Raw genomic sequence first — 21,704 nt, forward strand, 5'->3', positions numbered from 1 at the left:
AAAGTCCTGTCCAGTACTCTGTCAAACTTTAATCTCACAGCAAATACAACAACTTATTTTATTCTGGGCTCACAGTAGAACTGTGGCTTAGCATCCTTCCCAAGAGAAAGTATGGGAGCATGATTTATTCTTCTTCTTTATACTCTTTCAGTCATCTTCCCTTCCCTACCCTGAAGCTTGTGTTTCTTACAGAGTTGTATGATGGGTGTAGTTAATAGAAAATGGGAAAAAGCATTTCATTTACGTGGTGTAAGTAGTAGTTCTTTCTGTGGATATTGATGCTCTTTGTGAACAGGAAATACAATTTCCTGTGTGATACAATTTGAGGGCTCATTCAGATAAGCCTATAAGGTTCAGCAGATAATCAGCTAAGTCTCCTCTCTTCATAGTCATGGCAGACTTCACCAAGGATCTGTCTCGCAGACCCTGTGCGAGGCTTGCTTGAGTTGCCAGTAGCAAGAGCCCTGAGGGGTAGGATCACAAGAAGTCAACTTTCATGAAAATGCACTTCCCACATAAGGAATCTGTCTTGCTATGCCTTAATAAGGCCTCCCAAAAATGTAAATTGAAGAAGGGGATCCTAGAAACAGCAACATTTAAATGCCTGTGATAGAGCTCTCATTGAAGTCTAAATTAAAGTAGCGGCAGTCTTATAAGGACTTTACCTGTTAACATCATCCCTTAACCTTTCATCCCAACTTAACCTTTCATCCCACTAGTGTGGGAATGGATGGAGGCGGTGAGAGAGAAGGAATAACCAGAAAGCAGCTTGTGCTTCTCTTCCTGCTGCAGGTTCTTGAGCTTAAGATCAAGTTTCAAACTGGATTTGGAAGCTTTGAATTGGATGTGAGATTGATACCTTAAATTGAACTAGACTGAAAGTTTTAATGCTTGAGAATGTACTTAAATTATCAAATGAGACATTTAATAACAGAAAGTGACTAATGGGCTAAATACAGGATCAGACTTTTCAGTCAGCTAAAATCAGAGATCTCACTGGGTGTCAAGCTTTACTAAATAAATTCAAGGACATAGGCAAGCAAGAGGTGCAGTGAAGCAAAAAGAGGTCAGGGAAACTGAGGCAGTTCCCCAGGCCCTCACCTTTCCATGTCAGATATGCATCTCTGGCACAGGAGAGATGAGGTTCCTAATGAGTTTCTAGAGTGCTTGCTTGCTTCACACAGCAAGAATTTCAATTATGACACATCTCCATTTTATATCAGAGATTGCATAGCTTACACAGAATTCTCCAGGGTATCAAGTCTCAGAGAACCTAAGTTCTACTTAGTACAGGCTATTCTTAGGCAGAGTCATCCTATGAAGTGCATTTTAATGATAAGTTCTCTTCCCCTCAGCAGATATCTTTTTTTTTTTTCTATTTACTTGAGAATACATTTACAAGGAAACTAGTCTGGTTGACCTGTTTTATGTATTTTTTCCTCTGGAGGTGCTCCCCCTGTTTAACAGAATGAATGACATTCAGATAAGCTATTTTAGTTTCTCAACTGGAAAGCTCTGGAATCTTCCCAAGATGTCATTAAAAGGAAAAAAAAAAACACATTAACAACATAGTGTTGAATGAATAACAAGGGCTGAATAGCAAAATGCCATTCACATATACTTAACATGTGTAGTATACACATAAAACAGCAGTATGCATTTTGCAAGGGCACATCGTTTTTCAAATATATACATATGTGTTTAAGTAAATGCCAATGGAGATCAGAGTATCCACGGATATAAAAGGAATACAATTAATATTAAATATTATAACAAGAGGGGCATTCTACTGATGGTGATAAAGTGCTTTACACTAATGAAAATGGTTACTCAATCTTTTATTCCTGTGGTCTAAAAATAAATTTAGGGAGGAAGAGGAAGAGAACAATAGGATAGTCTATTCCAAAGTGTAGATGGTGAATCTGAGAACGGTTTTATTTTTGGAGTGTAGATATAATTGTTACCGTTTTGTTTTGTTTTCCTAAGGATGGGAAATATAATGACATGTTTAGAATGAGAGAAATGGACCAGTAGGGAAAGCAGTCACAGCGTAGAAAGTTTCTCAGAGAGCTAAAGTAGGTAAAAAGCTAATGATTGGACATATGAAAATGGAAACCCCAAAATTCTGACTTCAAATTCAGTATTTTTTGTAGCATATTTGTAATTTTGTACATGAAAATGTAAAATCATTCAATCTATTAGATACATAGAATTATCTCATGTTCAATCCTGATCTGTTTATAAGGTATCAATTTCTGTGTTTATTTTGACTTATTGTACAAGTTGAAATGTTTACTCAAATATGCTTTTAACATGTACATCAGGCTAATGTTATGACTATGCTGTGAAAACTCTGGAAAAGAGTATAGGTATATTGAAAAGTTGTATCAGATTTAAGGCTAGACATCTTCAGCAAAAATTTACGTTCGAGTCACCATATTTCAAATTATTTTTATGATATGTACTGACTTTTACTCAATTACGGCACATATTTTTATTTTTATGGTTAACTCACTGTATACATTAGACATTTTACAAACAGTTAAACAGAATTATAAAACCAGTATTAATTATTGCATGTGCTTTAATTTCTTTTATATTACTTAGCAACTTAGAAATATTATGTCTTCTTAATTCAGTAAAGACTTATTCTTGGTAGCATTTACTATTATGAAAGTGCATAGTTTGATATTCTATGGTATGAGTAAGCCTATCTCCAGTGTCTAAACTCTCAGATATGAAATTTTATTTTTAAATGAAGACTATCCCATAAAATGTTCATATTTTTCCATAACTACACTATAATAATCCCTATAATTTCACATTCAATCTGTAGTCAGTTTTCATAAATATACAATAATTATAATAGAAAATGCATCTATAATCTCAAATATCTATATTGACTTAAAGATAAATTCTAAATCCCTTCTTAAAATAAAAATTGAGTGATTGATCTTCATATAGTCATAGTTCAACTCTCTATATGAATATACAGGTAAGACTATCATCATTCCTAGAAAAACCTACAAGTAATCTTATTGGTGACATCCAAACATGTTTTAAGAAATTCTCCTTTCTTAGTATGACAAACGTGGTATAAAGATGATGAGTTTACTACAATGTATATCTTTCCTTCCTTCCTTCCATCTTCTCTAGTTTTAGTTTTCTTTTTTTTTTTCATCATTAAAACTGCTAACTGCTTAATGAATGATCAGAAGCAATGATATAAGAAATGAAGAAAGCAATAATGGTCAGAGAAGAAAATTATTTAAAGAAAAGTAGCATCATGTAAAGTTACTTTATCACTGAAGTGGACTTCTACTAAAAAAAAAAAAAGTGGGGGAAACAAAAGAGGTTTGATAACTGGATGCAATCAACTACAGATAAATGACCACAATGATCTGACTTGTTCACTTATGAGCTTCTGAGAAACAGTTAATCTCAATGAAGCCTGCTGGGTTTTTCTTTGCTTTTGGTCAAATCTTCATATAATTTATTCTTTCTTTGAACACAACTAGTAAAAGTGAACAAGAATACATATTAACCATTTAATAAAGAGTTTCCAGAAACACATACACAGGTAAACACTTCTTTTTTTCCTCGTTTTAATACAAGTATGTCATCATTGTACTGTTTTCTATATTAATGATTTTATATTTCTGATGTAGTTCTGTTTCCCTATCTATCTATCTATCTACCTACCTATCTAATAGAATTGCTGTCCATGTTATGAATATCTACTTTTAATCAAGTTTCTTTTCTTTTACTGCAGATAAATATTACCATTTAAAATTACTTTCTCAAACTAGTTACTATTTCATCCACATTAGTTCATCTGCTACTTTCCTGACTTTGTGCAAGTTTTACCATTTAAAAAGCCTTTCCCTACTTTTTCTCCTCTTCACCTTTGTATTCATTACATTATTGAGCCTTCTCAAAAAACTTCTAGATTAAATGTACCTTACCATGATTATGCCTTTTTTTTCTTTCTGTTTAGAATGTATGACCCATATAATTTATTACTTAGAATTATAGTATTTTAAATGTACTAATGCCAATCAAATGTGCTTATGTTGTTTAAAATATAGGTTTTAGGATTTTTGAAATCAAGGATCAACATTTCTGCTTTTTTCTATTAATTTTCTTTCTTCCCCCCGAATGCCTAGCCAACACCAAGAACACATTAAGGACATTCAATAATTGCTTATTAAATGAAAGAAAGAATGAATATTTGAGAATTGCCTAGAAAACTGTGAGAGTATCCTTTTGACCTAAAAACATTATACTAGCATCTTCCAGGAATGCCAGAGTTAAGAATATAATTACTAATATCAACAAAAATTCATTTTATCTGGATAATGTTTTGTTTTCTGAGCAAAATCTTGATGTACTTTGAAAGTTAGGCCTGATGTTAACCTCAAGAGTATATGATAGATAGAGAACCAAGTTCATGGAACCAAGTTTGAACCCAGGAACCCAAACTACCCATTCTTATGTCAGACCATCCTTTTTTATTTTTGAGTTCTTAACTCCCTTAGCTTTATCCCCCTTTTCTGTGAAATTAAGGGTTTGAGTAGACAATCTTTAAGGCCGCTTCTAGTTCTAAACTCTTATACTTTATTAACTACAACTTGTTGCCTCAGTTGGCTCAGAGGTTCAGCTTAAACGTCTACTGGGTACATTCTAGCTTTTAACACGGAGCAGAGGTAAAGGAAAAGGAAAAGTGGGTAGGCGTGTTAACAAAAGCAAGCTGAGAACAAGAAAAGGTAAGGGCAATTAAAACTTCCAGAATAATCACATGGTAGTTTGTTTCAGTTCAATTTCTTTTCTGTTGTATTTTGCTGGCAAATATGGCCGTTAATGAAACATAAAGACCAAGCTTTATTTTAATAGTTTTCCCCCTCTTTTCTCTCAAGTCTCTCTGTCTCTCTTTTATATACCATAGCTCAATCTAATATTCCACCCTCTTTTCTTCCCCTCTCTAAAAGGAGGCAAACTATACTGACAGAAGAAAAGATTAAAATGTTGCTAAGTGGAATGGTCAGAAAATTTACAATTACCTGAACATGTTAAGAAAGATGAAATTAGTTGTTGATACAGATGACATGAATTACAGATAATTCATTTGTCCAATACCTAAGCCCTATATAGGCATCCTGGATCTTGGCAGGTGAAAGGGGTGTTTATATCTCAGGAAGTCATAAGAGTGTCTAGTGCCTAGGAATATTAATTTTCTTCCTCTGACAAATATTTCCTCTGACAATAATGTTGTGAACTTTAGTTCAAATTATTTTCCTAACATTCATATACTCACTGCATTTTTTTGTTTTACTTCCAAAAAATATGAAAGTTGAATTGCTAAACAAAAGCAATGAGTTCCATTATACTTTTATATCAATGAGGGTCCAGTTAAGAGACAAAAAATACACTAGTAATTTAAACAAGGAATCTTTAGTATAAAGAATCATTAACTTATACAAAGCCTTTAACTACTAAAAGAGATATAAGGAACTCTATGGAGTCCAGAATTTGCAAGTGCAAATAAACACGTTATACTATTACTAAGTTGAAGGATACTGGACAGTGAAAGAAACTTAGAAAGAGAAAGGACTTAGGAGAGGTTCCTCCACCCAAGGCTAAGATTTCAAACTCTTTGCAGAAGGCATGGCTAGAGAGAGACAAGCAGTCTTCCAGTGGCAACAAAGCTTTCTAGAGGGGATGCAGGCCAGTGCTGATCTACAGAAACGGTCTGCCATTGCCAGAGGAAGTGGGCAGATGTGAGCTGGTCTGTAGAAGTAAGTTACGTGTTGGTGAGGCAGTTGCCTGAGGTCTCAGCTGGACCTTCTTTAGAAGCAACCTCATAAAGGATAGTCAGTTGCTTGATGATGGATGAAGTTCATCTGTAAAAGCAGCCAGCCAGGTAGGAAGAGCATGGCTTAAAAGTAGGGGCACAGCTCCTGTGAAAGACAGTGAGGCTAGAAACTGTCTATAAAGTCTCATGAAGTGAGAGCCACCAAGCCTCACCTCCTGTACTGGATAAAATATGGAGGCAGCACCCAACCTGAAGGAAGTGGCTTCTTGTCACTGTCACCTCACTATGTCGCTCCAGCACTCGTTATTGGAACAAAAGCCCAACAGTGTACCAGCTAGAGAAATAGAAATACGTACAGGGTCCACAAAACTGGGAAAAAGAAGGTTGGGTTTGGAGCGGAGAGACTATAAATGATAGCTGGCCCAATCTTTTATCACTGAACACCTTGCCTTAAAAAAATTGAACTTATTATCCCTAGACCTTACCGGAGAGGGAATCTAGATCAGTGCTTTATTCTACCTTTACTTTGCCATTTATTGTACCTTTTATGTTCCTCATTTAAAGTAATCTGGAGGCATGCTAGCATCATTTCAATACCAAAACATATGATGACAATCTATTAGGTTGAAAGAAGAAACCTGTGTTTACTTGATTTCAACCAAATATTTTAATAAAATGCTTATTTTGGCAGGTTCAGGTACCTCACTAACCAATAAAATCTGTGCACGTGTGCCTTTCTAAATTTCTTCCCCAAAATATATGTTTATATTAGTGGGGACGTGAGATTAGAAATAGGAAAAACATATATATGTATACATATAAAACATATATACATGTATACATATAATGAAAAATCATTCCCAAATGTGATTTTAGCCTATATTTTGGTCTTATTCTCAAGAGATTAAAGTTAACGACATTACTGATTATAGAATTTCAGATATTGTTCATTGCATGTATTCAGTTAAAAGAAGATTTATCAATGTCCAGAGACACTTGTTCACTCCCTAATACTTCATAACTGGATAGTGGCAGATTGGTCTAGAACTAAAGTCTCATGCTTTAAATCTCAGTTCTTTCTTCATATTGTGTGCATTAGAAGAGCTAATAATATGTACAGAGTTTACCGTACCATCCTTTCAGAATTAAATAATACTGCCTCTCACCGGCAGGGATACAGTGACATAATAAAACATTACTTAAAGCTCCATATTATGTACATTTTACTTCACATAAAATAGTTTATTTTAATCTAAGTAATATAAAATCTCTAGCTCAGATTTCTTTAAAAATTAGCAGAACATGTAACCTGATGAGGAAACATTTAAAGGGGAAATAATATGTCAGGCCTATCTTCTAAAATTTAAGCCACTTCATTTTTCCTTTTTTTTTTTAAACTTTCTTTGCTAAATATAGGTTATTTGATCTTATTTTCACACTCCCTTGAGATCTTAAGAAAATAATTTTTCCTTTTCTTTGGTTCATGAAGAAATGGCAGGAGAAAATTAAGACTGATAGCACAATACATCAGAGGCTCAAGAAATTACCTGAGATATCTCTGCACAGCTGTGTGACAAATGCCACTCACCTCCCTTACCTCCTTTAAAATGTTTCTTTGTTTGATATAAATGATATAGTAGTCACTATGTAAGGACAGACTACAACCAGAAGTCAACTGCATTAATGTAGCAGACACTTTATTCCTAGGATATATGATTTACCTCTTCTAAAGAAAAAAAAAATGCCATATTCTGGCATACTTTAATCTGTCAGATTTCTGGGTCAGATGACTTCCTTAAAGTGTATGGGAACAATTTATTCATAGGAAGCCAGTGTACTGGACTTTAAGGTAGGGTGATCCATTCATATTTTTAAAAGTTTTAAAGTTACATTCAGATAGGAAAACGGCCAGCGTAGAGTATAGGAAAGACATTTCAGGTACGAATGTTAGAAAAAATTTTCTTCAGAGAATGTTGTACTTTCTCTCAAGAAAAAGCATACTTAAATATGAATCAAATATATAACCCAACTTCAGAGAAACATTATAAGATCATTGTCTATTCCCTACCAAGGCAACACTTCCAGGCACTGTAAGTGATGTCGGGATCATATAGCATCAATAATCACACTCTTTGGTTAATGTGAATTGGAGACTTTGAAGCTGAGAAAATTAAATAGGGTATATTGATTTAGTATTTTTGAGCCTATATTCCCCAGAATTTAGAGGAAGAATGGAGCCCATAACTTTTATTTGGTGCTACTTTTGGTCAGTATTTTATACACACACGCACACACACACACGTGTGTATATATATATATATATGTATGTATATATATATGTATGTATATGTATATATACAACCATAATATTCCAGGAATTGTGCCAATACTACAGACATTTATATAGAGAACTGTTCTTGTGTTAATACAATTGCCTATGAAAGGATCTTTAGGAAATGCTAGCTATAGGCAAAATACCATTTTTCCCCTTCTAATCCAAACAGGGTATTGGAACCTTCATATTTGAAACATTGACACTTACCTAGATACAGACTCATTAAAAGTCATTCTTAGTTCGGTCAAAGCTGTCAACATAGCATCTTACTCAAGAAGTATTTTTTGATCACTCATAGTGTAACCTTAAACACTTCAACAGAAAGTTACAGAAATAAAGCCAATAAGTTTGATTCATTCAATGCAGAATGCATTTAATGAAGCACTGTGATCATAAACTCTAGTTACTATCTACCTCTTCAAGTGGGTGAAAACTAATACAACTTTCACCCAATATGTGCCAAACAAAAGGTGCAATGAAAACTGGCATTGAAGTGTATGAGCTTTCTGACAACAGTATTAGTCACATCTTACACACTGACCTTTGTAGTGGCAGGGATATTCAGTAAGCTGTTACAAGGAGTTGGCATATTCAGATGTAATGAATCTCTTTAATGTCTGTCACCTGCTTAACAGGACTACCATCTCTTGACTGATGAGTTTCCAGTGATGTAAAAATCCACTCAACTGCTTTATGGATTTTGCCACTATTCAGAAGACACAGTGGCTATCTCAAAGAGTTAATAATGATATTATTTGCAGCCCCAAGACACAATTATCTGTAAGAAGACAATGGAAAGAAGTAATGATTGACTAAGTTAAACTCTTTAGGTATAAGTGCCAAAGGAACATGGCTATTATTCAGAACAAGTGCTTCATATGAATAAAACTTCATTCTCAGGGGGGCTCCAAAAGTTCAGAGGCTAGCATGTTTAAATTAGGCTCTCTCTCAGTTCAATGTCAGCTCCTAATCCTGTTTTTGATTGAAAGGTATATGGCTTTCAGTGTTCATCTTTATTCTGATTTATCTTAATATGCTCAAATTCTTGAATTTAATGAAATGGATTAATGGTGGACAATTGTGCTCTTCATTCCTCCTCTGGCTTATCTGAGCAACTATCCACAGTTTTCATTAAAACTTTTCTAAGTTGGAAATTAGGTTATAATATCTGACTGTGTTATCTAACATACCTCAATAGTAAGATGTGCTGTTTGTTAATTCACGTCCTTCTTTTGTATCAGTGCTTTAGCACAATATGGAATTAATGAAACCTCAATGTGATACATCCTTTCGCTCACCATAATAAGTTGCTCTAGCACATACTGACTGTATGAGAGATTGCAAAGTGATTTATTTTTATATTTCTTTACAATCATTCTTGGAAACCCAAAGATTAGGCATGTATGCACAGGTATTTGTAGATAACTATAGCTCAGAAGTAAAATTTGAAAGAAAAATACTATAGGTTCATTATATACACAAAAGAATGATTGCCAAATCAGAACGTGGTTTTTTAACATATTTTAAATTTATCACCATGTGTAGCACTCAAGCTTTGTTCATTTCTCCCAACACTACAAAATAAATAACAGTATAAATATATTTTTAGATGGGGGTCTAGGAAGGATAATTAAAATGCAAAATTTACAATTTATTTATGATGAGAACAATCCACCGATCTTTATATACATCATAACTTTTCATGTTATTTTAACTATTCATGGTTCTTGCTACTTTGATCTATTGTTAATTTAACAAAAAAAATCTTAAGGCTTGAAGAGACCTTAAGGATTTTCATAGGGGCTAACAAGTATATTTCCTAGATGAGGACTTTGTGGTTAATAGAGGCTACACAGCTTGTCTACAACAAAAGGAAAGCAGCATGTGCAGGCCAAAGACTAGAACCCAGACCTTCAAACTTTCCACTATTTCTTTTCCTCTGCATTACATCCTTTTCTGTGGAATGGTATGGAAGATATATTATGTTATTCTTTAGTCACTATGCTAAAGACTGAATATGTATGCCCCCTCCCCACTGCCCAAGTTCATATGTTGAAACCTGATACCCAATGTGATGGTATTTAGAGATGGGACCTCTGATTAGGTCATTAGATCCCATGTCAAAATACCATCACATTGAATGAGATCAAAAGACACTCTGAAGAGACTCTTACAAAAGAGATTCCAGAGAGTTCCCACTCCCCTGTTACCATGTGAGGACACAATGAAAAGACTGTGTATGAACCAAGAAGCTGGCTCTCACCAGGCATATTTGCTGGTACCTTGACCTTGGACTTGCCAGTCTCCAGAAGTATAAGAAATAAATTTATTTTGTTTAAAAGTTACCCAATCTATGATATTTTTGTTAGAGCAGCTGAAACAGACTAGAAATACACTATCAAACATTTAATTTTCATTTCGCTTATCTTGTTCTGTCCCATAAACCTAATATTTTTCTATTTACTGTGTACATATACAAACCTAACAAATGCTCTTAACTATTCCTCTCCTGATAAATGTGTTGACTGTGGGTTTGCATTCAGTAAGTCAAAGGAATAATTTGTGTATCAAGTAGTAATATTACCCTGGTCCCAACTTAATTCTGCGTCACAAAACCTTAACAAGAGATATAATAGGAAAATATGTTTTGTCACTATTGAAAATGTGTGTGATTTTTAGATTTTAAAATAGTATATATCTTTAAAAATATATCTTATGCTAAAGAAATTGCAGAACCTTAAAAACATAAATATGCTTAAAACGAAAAGAATTATAGGGCGATTGTCCTGGGGCACAGATGGAGGGAGCCACGGTTCGGCTGCTGTGTGGCAGTGCACTGTTAAGAAGAAACTTCCCAATTTGCCTGTCTTCCTGGAAAAATCCTCCTGATGTCTTAAAATCTTCCCAGCTTTGAGAAGCTGGACTCAAAGCAACAAATAATGGCCCACCCTATGCCCCTCTGCAAACATTTACAGATGAAGAGAGGATGATAAAGAGCACGGTTAAAAAATTTGTCCAGGAACAAATTGCTCCTTTGGTTTCAAAAATGGATGAAAATTCAAAAATGGAAAAACCAGTAATACGAGGATTATTTCAACAAGGGTTGATGGGTATTGAAATTGATACAAAATATGGAGGAACAGGAGCTTCATTTTTTCCTCTATCCTAGTGATAGAGGAATTAGCCAAAGTTGATGCGTCTTTGGCTCTGGTATGTGACATCCAGAACACAGTAATTAGCCAAAGTTGATGCATCTGTGGCTCTGGTATGTGACATCCAGAACACAGTAATTAGGAAAATATGGAACAGAAGAACAGAAGGCTATCTATTTGCCCAAGCTAGCTACGGAACAAATGGGAAGTTTCTGCCTTTCAGAGGCTGGAGCAGGTAGCGATTCATTTGCTTTGAAGACCAAACCTGATAAAAAGGGAAATTATTATGTCATCAATGGGTCAAAGATGTGGATTAGCAATGGCAAGGATACCAAGCTCTTCATGGTGATGGAAAATGTAGACCTTACTCTTGGGTATACAGGAATTACCTGCTTCTTGGTAGATTGTCATACTGAGGGCCTTCATATAGGGAAACCAGAGACCAAAATGGGAAGCAGAGCTTCTTTTACTTGCCCATTAACATTTGAAAATGTCAAGGTTCCAGAAGCCAATATCCTGGGACAAATTGGACATGGCTATAAGTAAACCATTGGGGGTCTTAATGAAAGTAGAATAGGAATGACTGCACAGATGCTGGGACTGGCTCAAGGATGTTTTGACTACACTATTCCATATATTAAAGAAAGGGAACAGTTTGGCAAAAGAATATTTGATTTTCAGGGATGCCAACACCAAGTGGCTCACATGGCCACCCAGCTAGAAGCTGCAAGATTACTCACATACAACGCTGCAAGGCTTTTAGAAGCTGGAAGGCCATTCATTAAAGAATCATCTATGGCCAAGTACTATGCATCAGAGATTGAGGGCCTAATAACTGGCAAATGTATCAAGTGGATGGGAGGAGTAGGCTACACCAAAAATTACCCTGTGGGAAAATACTTCCGAGATGTGAAGATTGGTACAAGATATGAAGGAACTTCAAACATCTAGCCGAACACCATCCCAAAGCACATTGATTCAGAATACTGACAGCCATGGGAGTGGGACCCCTCCCTGGTGTCACTGGTGTAAAATTTTAAACTATTGTGCCTGGTTGGGGGCTGTGTTGAATGATTTTATTTAGGCCCTTCACCTTGGATCTGGAGGTAGACCTTTCCTGTTTACTCTTTCCAATCTGCTTAACTTAGACGCAGAAGATCATTTTTAAAATTTGTTAAGAAATGCATCCATATTTTCTCCAAAACTACTTTTAAAACTCTATATGCATTATCATTCTAGCTTCAGGCTATACAGAATTTCACTCTATTAGAATTTGGAAAAATAAAGACAATATAAGTATTTCTTGCAGACATGGCTATTTTATATTCTTGTCATTGTGCATCAGTCAGAGAGATGTTTGTGCTAGTTGGCAATTCTATAGAAGAAATAGATTCAATTCTAAGTTACTAAACTAGGTGAAACTGATAAAAATTGATTTAGAAAAATCTAAAAGTTTTAGTTCTGAATATCTGAAAATGAGTGGATTATATAATCGAAGAAAACATTTCAACAAAGGAAAGCAATATAATTTGTTACTATAATTTACCAGTATGAAAGGTGCATTTCATTATGATTTAAGTAGGTCATTTTAAAAACAAGTCTCTACATTAGTTTTGAAGAATGAAGTTTAAATAATTTGGTTTAATAATTAGAATATACTCAATATTATAATATTCATTTCATCAATGATACAGTATTTTTCCGTCTTTAAATTGAATACTGTTTTCTCAAACTTAGTTATTGAGCCTTATCATGAATAGTAATTCAGAAATAATATTTTGGTTCAGTGATTCTCAAGAGGGGATGTCTCTTCCCCATAAAGGAGTGTATTAAAATCTCGTAAGGAATGAGGGATAGAAGGGAGCTGTAGAGTTCGAAAAGCATATTTGGTAATATAAAAAATGACGTTTCTGGGAAGGCAAAAATAAATCTGTTGTTTTACAGTCAAATTATGGAAAGGCAAAGCTCAGCAAATATACGGCTGGTGATGCCATTTCTTCAGTACCAGGGATTCTCAATCAGGAGAAGAGACCTTGTAGGGTAAAAATCCTCAGTCCCCTCAGGAGGGAGGAGGACAGTGAAGGGTGTTTTATATTTTCTGGAAGGGGGCACGGGTTAGAGATGTTGGAAAATGTTTCAAGGCTCATAGAGTTGCTTAAAGTAATCACTGCTGTCAAAGGGGAAGCACTTTAATGAAAGAATAATGTTTATTAAGAAAACGACATTTTCAAAGTAATTTTGCTTTGCACATTCATGTTCATCGAATTGGATTAATTTCTATAATGGATACTGTAGTTAAATATTCAGAACTGTGTAAATACAATTGAGATAGGAATTACATTAAAATATTAGGAAGAAATATGGACAAATTTATTACTTAGATTAAAAAGGATAAAGTCTACTTGATTTTCAGATAGGGAGCTGATGGAAGCCAGTCATTCAGTGTTTTAGAATAAAAAGACAGTAATCTGATAAGGAAAGTAGGAGATGGAGGAAATGCTCTAAAGGGGGGCTTGGACATCTTTAATTTCTGTGATTATATGAGAGAGCTGGGCTTTTCAGATAATGGAATAGAAGCCAATGTTAGTAAAAAGAATCCCAGCTTCCTCCTGTAGAGTTACAAACACGTGAAACTACAATAAGCCTCCTTCAGATTAGCAGCATGAGAGAGGCTCCCGTGTACATCTAGACTGTGAATTTATAGTTCATATTGATACAGTTCTAATTGTGTGTATATTTTTTGTGCAGGTTCACAAATAACAGTTGAAAACTATGTATTGTAGTTAATATCTGTACCTGCCTTCTTCTATTAGTGAATTGTGTTATTGTACCATTTACCAAAGAGGATGTTGTGGGTTTCCCACATAGTTCTTCCATTATAGCTTTTCTTAATAACCATGACTTTGGGGGTCTTGAGTTTGTGTCTAGTGGAGGACAAGCTTGTTTACCTCCTGAAGCTTGTCATTACTGTTTGTTAATTTGAGGATAGGGCTGTCATGGGGCTCAGAAGGAAGAGACTTGAACACAAGCAACAAGTTGTATTTGTGTGGTAGAGCTGGACTCAACCCAACTGCCAAGTTAGTATTGTTAGACATTTCACTTTACAACACAAAAATGAATCGGTGTCAAAGATTTTAGAATTATGGAAAGCTAAATCTATAAAGAGTTTAGAGAACCATCCAGCCAACTCTCTCATTTTAAGAGTGAATGATTCATATAGCCCAGAATACTTGCCCAAGGTCATCCATCCAGGGTCAAAGATAAGACAAGGATCCAAATGTACTAGCTCCCAATTCAGTGCTCTTCCTACTGTTTACTACTGTCCCTGTTCAACAAATTTTGGATTTCCTCCTTGTTATGTCTCAATACTCTTATTGATTTATTTTAAGTTTAACTGATAAAAAATTAACACTTCAGAAGTGTTAAGATTGATCAGTGTCATTATTTACATATTTTAATCACCTGCCAAACACACTGGCTCTGCTAGGATATAACTGGTATGTCAAATGTAAAGATTATTGTGTGTGATCACTTGGTTTTATGATTATGATGTGTTTTAGTAAATGCACTAGTTATATCCTTGCTGATGTATTTTTGCTGATCTTTCTTTTTTTTTTTATTAGCAAATCTCATTTTTAATTCCAATCACACATACCCATCATTTTGGCATTCAGTGCTACATATTTATTTTACATAAAAATCCCATTTCTTGAAGAGGATGAACAAATCCTTACATGCCTCTAGTAATATCATTTTCCACTAAAAGTTTGATGTCTTTTAAAGAACATTATTTTCCACTTGTTAAAAAAAAATATCTTGCAAAGCACTTTAAAAATACAAAAATTTTACATGTGTTAAGATGTTATAATTTATGGGGTTAAATAAATGCAGTGTACTCTTCAAAAAAACACTTAAAAAAAAACTTTAAAACTATTATAAGGAGAGAGGGCATTTTATAACAGCAAAGTCAGAAATTCCCCATCACTCAGATAATTTAAATTTATCCTAGGCACATAATAACGCAGCTCAAAACAACCTTAACAAAAACAGCCAAAACTTCTACTATCCCCTCCCCCTTCACTCGTATGTCCTAACAACTAAACTTTAACAAAAGGAGGGAAGGAAAAAGATCACGATCTCACAGTCCCAGAATTTTCCATTTCCCCCAAACTTAAAAGCCAACAGTAGCCATAAAAAAGTGAGAAAGTGAGGGGTTCTATATGAAGTTACAGATTAAACTGAATGACAGATGTAAAAAATAAACTGAAAAGTTTAACAATGCTTAAAATGAAATCTGCTTATTACAAAGGACAGACTTTAAAAACGTTTAACATCATTTTAGCTTCATCCTTATGAAGCAACCAAGTTAAAACAATGAAAACAATGACTCATTATATTTTTCCTTATTAAACTCCTGATCATTGTTGACTCCCATCCATTTCTAGTATTCAAATAATGATCTAAACACAGCTCAGATAGAAACAATGTACTTACATTGGCACAACAGGAGACGTCCCAATATTTTATATTTGAAATAACCATTTTTAATAAGCCTATTAAGAATTTTAAAACTAATGTTCACATTTTCAATTCAAAAGTCTGTGGGTTAGTTTGCTTTTTGGTTTGTTTGTTGGTTTTGGGGTGGAGGCATCAATAAGCAGCTTTTTATAGAAGGACTGAAAGAATTAAATAGAAGGCACAGTAGCACTGTAAAGCTTTTTCAGATCGTGGTAATCTTTTTGTGTGTATATATGGAACCCAAACTTTCTTTTTTGTTGTTAAAAATGTCTGATGAACAATCAGAAAATCCTTATTTGTCCTCTTTCCCTTTAGTTTTTCTGTATACCATCTCTCGAAAACTGGCCAGAATCTTGTTTTCTCTCTTTCGTCTCTCTTCTTGGTTAAAGGATGCAAGGGCTCTCTTCTCATCAGCACTATAGATCTGGTTCTCTTTTCGCAGTCGCACAGCCTCCATTCGGCGATGCCTGCTACCACTCATTACGTAACCCGAGCATTCAAACGATGCAATTTCTTCACTTGTCAAGCCAATTTCACCTCTTCGTGGGATACGTTTTCCAGCTTTTACATATTCAGCCATAGCTGCACCTTCACCAGGTAACAGAGCATGGCCATAGTTCAAAGGTTTATCATCTTGAGAGGCAAGTGTTTTGGGAGCCTCTGGACCGATCAAATCTGAGGGTTCTTCAGGCTTTGATCGATCCTTCCAGGGATTCTCCAGAAACTCTTCTTGGGACTCTTTAGAACATGAATCACTGGAATCTTTTCTGCTCTTCTTAGACTTATTTTTCTTATATTTCTTCGATCTGCGTTTCTTCTTCTTTTCCTTTTTCTTGGCTTTCTTTGCTCTCCTTTTTGTATCTTCATCACTGGAGTCTGTTTCAGAATCAGAGTCACTGTCACTATCATCAGAATACTTCTTGTGTTTTCTTTTAGATGACTTTTTCTTCCTCCTTTTCTTGGACCTTTCTTTTGAATGACTAGACTTCTTCTTTTCTTCTTCTGAAGTAGAAGCTGAAGTGGTGCTTTTCTTTGGCTCTTCGTCCTCTGCTGGTGTATGTTCATCAGAGTCTGGTTCTGGATTCTTTGGAGAAAGTCCCCATACTTCAGGAGCTCCTAATTCTCCAATCCTCTCTCTCTCACTTAATCTCTTCTGCCGCAGGCCCTCTTCCCTCTCCTTGTCCAGGAGGCTAGGCCATGGGTTGTCGCTCCCGCAGGGGCGTGAGTAGTCACTATAATAGGCGGACGAGGAGGCAGAAGCGAAAGGGGCGCCCCGCGGCGCGGAGGGCCGCTCTCGAGAGCGTGACCGCGAGCGGGAGCGGTAGGACTGGTTTTGGGAGCCTTGGCTGGGGCCACTCAGTTGATGGCTAAGGCCATTCCGGTCCCCGGACCGAGAGCAAGAGTGCGAGCGAGAGCGGCAGCCACGCAGGGAGCGAGAGGTTTTGCTGGGCTTAGGGCTCTTCGACGAACTGCGACGCTTCCCCCGGGAGCCCGAGACCTCCCACTCCGGGCTGCGGGAGCCAGATACCGGATCCATAGCTGTTGCTGGGTCCCCGAAGCCGTGGGAGAAGGGGGCGCTCTCGCGAGCTGGGAGGATCTCCGTTGCCTTGGCTCCCAGGACGAGCAGCCGCGACACAAACCCGAGCCCGAGAAAACCTTGGAAACAGTTCCGAGTACGTCGGCAAATTCCTTCCCCGGACCTAGGCGGTCCTGCCAATGGGACGGGATGTGTGTATCCATATCTGATCTTTCATAAAGTGAAACTTTTGTTGTAATGGTACATATCAGACTGTAATCAATGTTACAAAATCAGTATTCTATGGAGAATGAAAAAATAAAGCACTAACTGGAAAAAAAAAAAGAATTATAGAGCACTCCTGCTGCAGTATTTTATGACATATTTTGGAAAACCAGAAGCAGAGTCAGAATCAACTTTGAAGACTAAGAGAGAGAAAGCTTAGATTTTCAGAAGAACATACAGCCTACATCCTCCAATCCCCTCATTTTAATGCTAAAAATAAGGAAATGATCCTGATCCTAAATTGCTATGGTCATGATGCTGGACCCTGACATACATGCCAATCTTCCAAGAGTCAACAAAGTCAATAAAACTTCTTAAAGTGTTAAAAGTGTTCACATATTTTAGACTTGGTCTGACATTGGTATACTTATTTTGAATTTGGCTTTGATAAATTCATATTAAGTTTAAAAGACAATTATTTAGTTAAGTGGTCCAAAAGAAATCAACAATGATTAGTTTTTAAAAAGAAGGAAGGAAAACTGTTCTTTTGTTATTACATCTGAAATATATGGCAAATACGTAAATCTGGTACTTCAATAACTTTCTACCCTGATGTGAATTTCTTCACTTTCAATAGCACTTTACTACGTCATCTTTAAAATGAACATAAAATAAAATAGAAAGCAAGTTTTACAGGAGATCACAACATATTCCCATGAGACTCCAAATCCACATAGGCTACTGAAACACCTAAAACAAGTAAGAAAATAGAGAAAAATAAAAGGCACTCCACAAGTAGGCGATGATCTTGAACCAAATTGAAGCCCTCTGGGAGGCCTATACTAAAAATTAAATATTAAGCAATAATTTAAAATGAAGTTTGACTCCATTTGATTCTGATGTATTATTTCAAGTTTATTCCTCTTTTTCTAAATTGAATGTTCTTGATTCTATCATTACAGCTAATTCAATTAGTAAACCTAAAGTCAGGTAGTAAAGAGATACATGTAAGGGATGTTAAGTAGAAAAAAAAATTTGGTTGAATTGTTCATGGAAAAGCAGTATTAGTTGAAAGCCTTTTATTCTATGATGAAATTTGATGGGCTTAAAATTAATCCTAGCAGAAATCTGTTTCCTACAGAGATCTCCTCAGAACCATATACCCAGTATATAAATCCTCAAGAGCAACATCTAATAATTCAATTTTAAAAAAACAAAAAACAGAACAAAGCAAAGCACAACACTGTAATATCTGCTTTCAATCCAGCCATTATGGCTAAAAGAGGATGGGCCAGTTTTCCATCCTAAAATCAGCAAAATAGAAGGAAAGAAATATGAGTGTGTCTGTGTGTGAGTGTGTGATACAAACTTTGCACTGCAAAGATTGAAAGTTAAGCAACTCTAAACATAATTAAGAATTATATCTGCTATGATTCAAGTCATTTACACACCAACGGATATTCAGAAATCAATATTGGCAGTGCACATCACACACTTGAAACACATGAACAGACATGAGAAAAGAAGGAGCAAGACACCAACATCATCCCAAACAGTCCGCAGTAACCTCTGTCTAGGAGGAGTAAAAAAGAGACCGATAATCAACACTAAAAAACAATTGTAATTATAATGGCTATATATGTAGCAATTTGATTAAATGTAGGTCTATATTATTCTTTATGAATGTACAGAAAATTTTGAATTTTGTTGATTCAGAGGTCCTTTATTTTGGTATACTTTTCCATGATGTAAATATTTATAATAATCCAAATATTTAATTCTACACTTATCATATGAGTGAATAGATACATATTTATTTATATGATTTAGGTTTACCTTTCCTATCAAAAAGTAATCATCTTGAGGGAAAAAACTCTCCTATTCATCTTGTTTTAGTACTTAGTAAAATGTCTGACATATATAGTATGTGTTAAGTGAATGTGAAATATTAATGGAATCCATTATATAATACAAGATTGTATAACATACTTATATCCATTTTATATAAATCATTACCTAATATGGAATCTGTTCTTTTCACCTAATCAATTTTTTTCATAAATAAAAAGAAGTAAGAATCATCATTTTTGCAGGTTGTTGCCTGTACATTATCTATCCATTTAAAGCATTGCATTTACTCGCTTAATCAGGCCATCCTCTGCACTAATAATCATAATAATCATTGTTGTGTATTTATCATATTTTAATTTTCACACTGGTTTTAACAACTTCTAGTAAATCAATTCTAAATATCCCTTCTTTGGGAAAAAACATTATTTAGTGTGCTACATTAGTGTTGGTACATCCACTTTCAAAATCTTGACATTTTAATAATATTTTAAATACAACATCAGCATAGCAAACTTTCTAGCAAGAACAAATACTGCTGTTTCTACAAAGCAATTAAAATCAGTACTCAAAAACATGTTGCCACAAATATTTCTTTCACAGAATAAAAAATTATATTTTTGAAAGAAGCATTTAGAAAATTATTTCTGTCCAAATTTGAACTTACATTTTAGTAATGCCCTAATTAGATACAGTTGCCTAATGTTAGGTTTAAACTGCTCCTTCAACTCTTCCTGCTACATTTCAAATTTTGAGCACACACCTGAGTTAAAAGCTCTATCATAGTCATCTTTGCTTCTACTTTCAACAGTTCTTTAAAATAATTTAGCTTTTTGTCAATATGGTTATTAAATCAGGGTCATACTAAAGGCTAATCTAGCCCCAGGAAACATTCGAATGTACTAGATTCAAAGCTGCGTAATTCATGTGTCCTTGTGGAATTTTTAATTGATAAGAAAAAAATCCAGTCTCAGGTATTAGTTTCAATATTATTTAATATATTTATATATCACATTATCATTAACTGTCAATTGGGGTCATATACAATTTGACATGAATTATTACTATATTAAGTATCATGTAACAAATGATTAAAGATAGGTTTTTGATAATCATTGCTTATAGGCTGCCTTTCTTAAAATAATTTATCCTCCCTGAGAAATTGTTGAAATCAAAAGCATGTACTAAACATGATACACTGTGTGATTAAATCTTTACATTTATCTATGTCTGAAAGTTAATAAAACTCTAGAGAAATAATAAGGTTGCTTTCATTAAAAGTAGAGACTTCAGCCATTTCCGCAGAAGCCAAATAATCGGTCATACTGCAAATAAGAGGAGCACAATTAGCAGCAGAGGAGTCCTATAGGCTTTATGCAGAGTGTGCTTTGTTCAATGACAGAAAGGAAAAACTACAGCTTCTCCTAGACAGACGCTCCATATTCATTCCTATAGGGCATGCCAATTGAGAAACACATTTCTGACCTTTCTCACTCTTAACTCTGCCTTGCCACCTCTGGAACCTACTTTATTTGGGGTATATATCACATATAAATTATAAATACTCTATGCACATAATCATTCACTAGTGTTTTTTTTTATTACTATTTTTGTCATGGCCTGGGTCTCTAAGAAAACTTCATTGCTTGACAACTAAAGTTTAACTGTTTAAAAGCCACTTCTTAAATATAAACATTTTAAGGGAAATATATTTAAATTATTAGATTTCTCTGGTTCTTTTTTTTTTGGATTCTGTGTTCATTTTCATTTTTTTTAATATCTTTATTGGAGTATAATTGCTTTACAATTATGCTTTACAATGGTGTGTTAGTTTCTGCTTTATAACAAAGTGATAAGCTATACATATACATATATTCCCATATCTCCTCCTTCTTGCATCTCCCTCCCACCCTCCCTACCCCACCCCTCTAGGTGGTCACAAAGCACCGAGCTGATCTCCCTGTGTTAGGCGGATGCTTCCCACTAGCTATCTATTTTACATTTGGTTGTGTATATATGTCCATGCCACTCTCTCACTTTGTCCCAGCTAACCCTTCCCCATCCCCATATCCTCAAGTCCATTCTCTGTGTCTGCGTCTTTATTCCTGTTCTGCCCCTAGGTTCTTCAGAACCTTTTTTTTTCTTTTCATTTTAGATTCCATATATATGTGTTAGTATACGATATTTGTTTTTCTCTTTATTCTGTATGACAGACTGTAGGTCCATCCACCTCATTACAAATAGCTCAATTTCATTTCTTTTTATGGCTGAGTAATATTCCATTTATATATGTGCCAC

General features: G+C 35.0%; 1 protein-coding gene and 1 pseudogene across 1 annotated transcript; one reads left to right on the forward strand and one right to left on the reverse strand.

Moving 5' to 3' along the window:
- Positions 1-10,944: 10,944 nt before the first annotated feature.
- On the forward strand, positions 10,945-12,289 carry LOC116754616 (annotated as a pseudogene).
- Positions 12,290-16,038: 3,749 nt separating this feature from the next.
- LOC116754322 (NF-kappa-B-activating protein-like) lies at positions 16,039-17,354 on the reverse strand. The gene has a single exon (XM_032632851.1). The coding sequence runs from the start codon at positions 17,352-17,354 to the stop codon at positions 16,110-16,112; it is 1,245 nt and encodes a 414-aa protein (XP_032488742.1). The 3' UTR covers positions 16,039-16,109.
- Between the last annotated feature and the right edge of the window lie 4,350 nt (positions 17,355-21,704).

Source organism: Phocoena sinus, chromosome 5, assembly GCF_008692025.1.
Source record: "Phocoena sinus isolate mPhoSin1 chromosome 5, mPhoSin1.pri, whole genome shotgun sequence".
In the NCBI taxonomy this organism is placed as follows: domain Eukaryota; kingdom Metazoa; phylum Chordata; class Mammalia; order Artiodactyla; family Phocoenidae; genus Phocoena; species Phocoena sinus.